This window comes from Ascidia mentula, chromosome 1 (genome assembly GCF_947561715.1).
Source record: "Ascidia mentula chromosome 1, kaAscMent1.1, whole genome shotgun sequence".
Classification (NCBI taxonomy): domain Eukaryota; kingdom Metazoa; phylum Chordata; class Ascidiacea; order Phlebobranchia; family Ascidiidae; genus Ascidia; species Ascidia mentula.
In genome coordinates, this window is record NC_138566.1 from 27,498,630 (window position 1) to 27,505,413 (window position 6,784).

At 41.6% G+C, this 6,784-nt stretch overlaps 1 protein-coding gene across 1 annotated transcript; it reads right to left on the bottom strand.

The window, feature by feature from the left end:
• Positions 1-926: 926 nt before the first annotated feature.
• Positions 927-2,610, bottom strand: LOC145891280 (uncharacterized). The gene is made up of 6 exons (XM_082981918.1): positions 2,394-2,610; positions 1,896-2,129; positions 1,625-1,771; positions 1,427-1,559; positions 1,201-1,235; positions 927-1,123 (listed from the first exon to the last, which is right to left on the bottom strand). The coding sequence occupies exons 1-6, from the start codon at positions 2,608-2,610 to the stop codon at positions 927-929; spliced, it is 963 nt and encodes a 320-aa protein (XP_082838044.1).
• Between the last annotated feature and the right edge of the window lie 4,174 nt (positions 2,611-6,784).

Here is a 6,784-nt window from a genome sequence, read left to right on the forward strand (position 1 = left end):
ACATTTCAACTGCGCGTCAGCGGTGAAAACGATCGACCTACTAAAAGTTGTTGAATAAAGGTGTGACGTCATTTACATAGGTTATGACGTCATATAAAGGAATTATGACAAAATGTAAAAAAACACTAAATTAAGAAGGCTCGGGCAAATATATTGTTTGTTCCATTATTACTTTTGTTTCCTTGCAGAACCGCATATTATACATACCAACTTGCATGGTTATATGTACGGATATGAATCGGTGTGTGGGAGTTCTATCTTGGGAACACAAAGACGCCTTCACACTTGAGACATGAAAACCATTTCTTATACTTATGTGCGCTTTTATTTAGACAACACACGACTTAGTATGGGGAAATAATATCCACCTCCCACGTCCAGATACGAAATTAAAGGAACCGTCGCTCAACTGGTTGCTTTGATTTACTGGGTCATCTTTTTTGTGCTTGTTGGATCAAGCTCACCATTGTATCACGTTAAACGATTTTCACCCGACCTCGTAATCACAACACTTCAAGATAATGGTATTACAAATCCCCAACCTCGTACGATAATTTATATTTCCTGATGTTACAAAGCGACATAGAGATACGTGGACAACCAACTTACTGAAACACTAGAAACACGAACAAGGAGCAATGAGATTAAGAGAAAACGTCGGGGCCGTTGTTTATTCAACACTTCACTAACACACAGAATTATGCAAAGGACAACAAATGTTTGTATGTAAAGATTTCATCCAACTTATATCTTTGCAAACCCTGTCTCAACACGCCTTGCATTCTTCACCCGTGCATTTCAAGATGTGTTGCAGGTTGAACATTCGAAGATTGTTAATTTTGCAAATTTATTTATGAATGAGCAAGGTGCCTACAGTTTTAATATAATTTAGTTCAACCACCATTGATTAAAAGAATGGCAACAAATTATTCGACTTTCATGTACGAACTTTCACCCCCAGTCATGGAAGTGTTTCCCACATTCTTGTTTACGTATTCATTTTGCTTTATGACGTCATAGTCATGTTTGGTGTTTTTGGGTGGTTTGTGTTGGTTGTTTATAGGTCGGTGTTGGTTGGTTGATGGAATGGTTTGTGGAACTATGTACGTTTCATCTCCATCCTCTGTAACATTCATTTTAAACCATGCGATATAACCTGGGGTTTTTATGTTAGTTTCCCAACAAAATATCCTCACTTACCAATAGGTTTGGTCCCTATCCCATGGTGACCAGCTCTGCGAATGTGAACAATAAGTTTTAACCTTTCTATAATAAACGTTATTTTCATCACTGAAAACCAGCAATCACAAGGTAAAGGAACAACGTTTTTGCCTTTTTATCGTTGAAACTTCGTCGAAATGTTTGTGGTAATGTTTATACTCAAACAATTTTGTCGATATAAGCAGGTTTTTATGTGGCTGCTTACTGGTGTTTTGTCCGGTTGTAGAGGAAAATCATAGAGGCGATATTCAATACGATGACGATGACCACAAGTACGACTAATACAGTAAATATCCTTAAAATGTTGTTGATTTCGTCCGATGAACGATTGTAGATTGCTGTTGAACAAAGGATCAACTTTAAAAGTGATGCAAATATTTCACAAAGAATGCGATTTGCTCACGTATGTAATTGGTGGTAAAAGTGGTTGGTTCAGATTCTCTGGTGGTTGGTTCCATTGTGATGGTGGTTTGTGTGGAACTGGTTGTGTTTGGAAAATGAGTGGTTGTTGTTGTGCTTGTGGTTGAAGGCGATGTAGAAATTGATGAAGCTTAAACATACGGAATAGACCGATTATTATTGTTGTTGTTACATATTAATACAAAATAAAATATATCTTTAGCCCCACAGTTGTTATATGATTACGTTTTAAAGCAGCCTCGACGCCAACTTACCTTTTACGATACGTTGACAAATATATCCCGAAGTAACATTGCATTCCGTACTTCTCCACTTGTATGTTGAATCAAGTGAAGTTAATGAACTCATTATCACACAATACTTGGATCCTGTTGCGATCGGTTCCCCTGTTACCCACTGTCCATTGTCAACATCTTTTCCATCCGTCCACTTATAGTTGTTTGTTCCTGCATCTCGTTTTGCTCCGATGTAGAACGAATATGGGGAGGCTGTAAAACGTACACAAAAATCACCATCAGAAAAAATTAATTCAATTTGCTCTAACTTTGTAATCAGCATTGATGTTTTTCGTAGTTAAAGGCTTCCCCTCTGCATTCAATCCAAATTTTAATAATCTCGACTTCATTACTGGCTTTTAGTCTACGTCATTTGGAGGTGGAAGGTGATTCAATACTGGGTTCGCTTGAATAAAATTACCAAAAAAGTGTTAGATTCACACACATGTGATTGTTGCCCATTCTCACTGCACTCACCTGATACTGTTCCAATCTTTCCCACCAGAAAGTTAAATATATCTGTTTTTTTTACATCGGCGAGACCTCCTCCCTTTCCACTGCATGCTGTTTCAGCTTCTGTGTATGAGTTAACTCGAGGTCCGATCAAATAATGCTTCACTTCGTCGAATTCGTGCCAAGTTTGTGCGAAACAACAAGGAAACAAAAGTAAACTTAAAACGACTTGAAACTCCATGACCTCGGTCTGAATAGGTGTGAAAATAAACGTTGAATAAATGAGATTTATTGTTGGAAAAACCTGTGCCTTGTTTCGTTCCCAGGAAACGTAAGTTTACACTGTATTAGTTCACTGCGTTTTTCTTTATAACTTCTGTATCCTGCATCGTAAAATTCAAACCTTGTTTATCATTGTGTTACCAACCTTCCCATCAGACACAACCACACAATACACGGATGTGGATCAATGTTTGTTAAACGTGGGAGTTTATTTTCACAACGACTCATGTCCCCACACATCTGCTGTCTTATAGTGACGATCTCTATGGAACCAGACTGATGTTGTTTTCTGGCTTTCATGTTATGTAGTTTTGTTTGGTTTGATCATAAAAATATTAGTGTCGAAATCATCAGGCGTATCAGATAATTTGAATACGACATTCAATAAAACACACACAACAAAAAGCACGTGGGTAAACCCACACTAAACTCCTAGCACGTTTTACTACATTGGTATTGCTGAGATCTTAAATTAGAAAATATTTCGCATTGTATTTCTATGTATCATGGTTGTGATGTCCGCCTACAGTGGCGATGAAAGCTTCTTGTTGAATCAACTTAAACATTTCACTTGAAGTTGTAAATATTAAACCATAAGTTACATCTGGTCACGTTTCAATCGATCCAGAGCAGTGAAGAGTATCGTAATCATCATCCTCACGTCGTTCCTCTCCCACGCGACTGTAAACTTTGTCGTGTGGTGGCGCCATAGAGTCGGGTTGGTTTCTATTCTTTCGTGGTTTAGCGGTGGCGTAAGTCGGTTCATTGGGGTCACCATTGGCTTCTTCTGCTTGAACAACATAGGTTGTAAATCGTTTGAGAATGAATCCAATATATTTCTATATTGTTGTCGAGTTGAAAGTTGAGGAACCTTAGACGCAATTATCCCACAAAGTATCTCTGTATGGAACAGAAGGAAAATAATTGTCTAAGGAATATTTTATAATATTTGCTTCCATACCACCAGCTTGTTTGTCATCTGCCTGCTCATCACTGGTTTCTTGGTTGCTTCTGTAAACAAGTTGAAATGCTCAGATAGTTTTAAATGCTCCAAATTCACGTTTAAATTAAATCACGAGCGTTTATTCACCTGTTGTGTTTTTTCCACCATAGGAAAACAACAACAACACAGATGATTATGAACATGAATATTCCGATCACTGCCCCGGTAACAGCCGACGAACTGTTGTTGTTTGTCAAAGCTGCTACAAAAGATATTCAGTGTTTCACAAAAGATAAACAAACCAAAAACGTTAAGCATGTAATTGGATTTTTAAACATGTGCATTTGGAGAATGTGTAAAAGTTGTTGCTGTTTATATTAAGCTTATAACCCAGTGTCTTTTGCCGTTAACAAGGTTTTGTTATCGCTAAAATATATCTTTGACTTTATTGGCATCGTCAGTATCAAAAAGTCTGTGTATTTTTCCTTATTTTTGTTTAAACTATGTTGCTTTTTTAGCGATGATTTTGTTTTTTTTAGCGAAATCTTCCACGTTATTTTAATCATCATCTTCATCGGAGGCGATATTTTCCTTTTCCACAATTAAACAAAAAGTCCCGCACAAAAGAACTTTACACTTGAAAGTTTCCCGACCCTAAGGTATCTGATATACTCAGCATTGTTGGCACAGTCGGCAAATGCATAACAGAATCTTAAAGCGTTACACAGCTTTATTCCGTTGCAAAGTTAAGAATGACTCAACGAGTCAACGCAACAGCGGCAAAAGAGAAACGCGGCGAAAAAGGCAATTAATCCGCTTCGCTAAAATGCGGTAATGTGCGCGCTACTTAACCCCCCGCCAGAAGCGGACAACAAAATTTACAAACAAAAACTGGCAGGAGGGCGAGTAATGCGACCAGAGCGCGTGCGTTGAATATAGTCGGGTGATAATGTTGGTTGCCCGTTGGATGGAACTCGACCCTGTTTGCAAGGCCTTCCTCGACGCGGTGGTTAAGCCGTTTGGACCGATTGTGTCAGGTCGACGTGGGCAGGTTTCAAACGGTCAACAGAAACTGTCTGTTGGCGTCCACCGAAGTCCAGCGTGAAACTTTTGTGTGTTCTTGCTATGACCCGGTATGGCCCTTCATACGGAGGTGTCAAAGGCGGGCGATGTTTGTCTGTGCGCAAGAATACATAAGCGCTAGTGTCCAATGACTTTGAAACATTTTCATGCGGATGTGAGTGACGCGACATTGGTGTCGGCAGGAACCTGCCAACAGCCGACCGCAAAGCGGGCAAAAGTTGACGCGGGGATGGTTCAGTGGGTGTTGAACCAATGAAATCGCCAGGTACAGTCAACGGTGAACCGTAAACGAGCTCGGCAGACGATGTTCCGAGATCTTCTTTTGGAGCGGTGCGGATTCCAAGCATAACCCAGGGCAGCGCGTCCATCCAATTGCTGTCGGTGAGCCGAGCCATAAGGGCACTCTTCAAGTGGCGATGGAAACGTTCGACCAGACCATTTGATTGGGCATGATAAGCCGTCGTGCGATGAAGCTTTACACCAAGAAACCTATTGAAAGATGTCCATAAATCAGACGTGAATTGTGGACCACGGTCGGAGGAAATGTCCAAATGTACACCAAAACGCGACACCCAGTGGTAAACAAATGCCCTAGCACACGTTGGCGTGGTAGCATCAGGAAGAGGCACAGCTTCTGGCCATCTCGTAAAGCGGTCGACCATTGTAAACAAATAGGTATTGCCCCGTGAAGACGGAAGTGGACCGACTATGTCCACATTAACATGAGCAAAACGAGCCCGTGGAGGCGGGTAGTTTTCGAGCGGTGAACGTACATGTTGTTGGATTTTCGATTTTTGACATTGCATGCAGTTCCGTGTCCATAGTCCAACCTGTTGTTTCATCCCATGCCACACGAATTTGGAAGCAATTAGCTGGCGGGTGGCTCGAATAGATGGGTGCGACAAACCATGCACAATTTCAAAAATTTTACGCTGCCAAGACTTGGGTACAATGGGGCGTGGGACGTGTTTAGAGACATCACAGAGTATGGTGTTGTCGGAAATACCATACTGTATGTCTTGCAACTTGAGATTGGTCACAGCCGTGCGGTATGCTTGAACTTCCGGATCAAGCTGCGCGGTTGCTAAAGCGGAGTAATCCAAATCCAAAGGAAATTCAATGGAGTCGATGGAGGCGCGGGATAGAGCATCTGCGACCTGATTTTGCTTTCCTTTGATGTATCGCACATCGGTAGTGAACTCGGAAATGGCGGTCAAGTGACGTTGTTGTCGCGCAGACCAAGGTTGGGAAACTTTGGTGAAGGCAAAAATCAACGGTTTGTGGTCAGTGTAAGCCGCAAAACAGCGACCTTCCAGAAAGTAGCGAAAATGTCTGATGGACAAATGCAAAGCGAGAAGTTCTCTGTCAAATGCACTATACTTTACTTCTGGTGGTCGAAGACGTTTACTGAAAAATGCTAACGGTCGCCAGACACCATCAATGAATTGCTGCAACACTGCTCCAACCGATGTTTGTGACGCGTCAGTAGTGAGGGCAGTTGGCGCTTGAGGCAGAGGGTGGTGTAAAAGCGTCGCGCGCACAAGTGCTGCCTTCGCATTTTCAAATGCTGAAGTCAGGCGATTGCTCCAGACGAATTGTGTTGCTTTGCCCGAAAACGCCTCATAGATTGGGGACATGATTCGTGCTGCGTTTGGTATGAACCTGTGGTAGAAATTTATCATACCCGCGAATTCCTGAAGGCCCTTGATGGTTGTAGGACGAGGAAACTGCTGGATTGCTTTCACTTTGTGAGGCAACGGACACGCACCATGCATATTGACTCTGTGACCGAGGAAATCAATTTGGTCAACGCCAAACTGGCACTTGGCGACGTTGATGACCAGACCATGATCTGCCAACCGTGTAAAAAGTCGTTTTAAATGGTTGTAGTGATCAGCAGGTGTTTTGCTTGCTACTAAGATGTCATCTAGGTACACAAATACAAAATCAAGAGACTGGCAAACTGTGTCCATTAAACGTTGAAATGTTTGGGCGGCATTTTTTAACCCAAATGGCATGCGCAGAAATTCAAAAAGACCGAAAGGTGTAATTACCGCCGTTTTGGCAACATCCGCGGGGGTAACTGAAACTTGGTGGTAGCCACGCA

What these genes read in the sequence shown, in the direction of transcription:
- LOC145891280 (XM_082981918.1), bottom strand. Translation starts at nt 2,610, where the DNA reads ATGGAGTTTCAAGTCGTTTTAAGTTTACTTTTGTTTCCTTGTTGTTTC. An exon ending in AAAGATTGGAACAGTATCAG is followed by an intron (nt 2,130 to 2,393) that starts GTGAGTGCAGTG and finishes TACGTTTTACAG; the next exon opens with CCTCCCCATATTCGTTCTAC. An exon ending in TTTTACCACCAATTACATAC is followed by an intron (nt 1,560 to 1,624) that starts GTGAGCAAATCG and finishes TTTGTTCAACAG; the next exon opens with CAATCTACAATCGTTCATCG.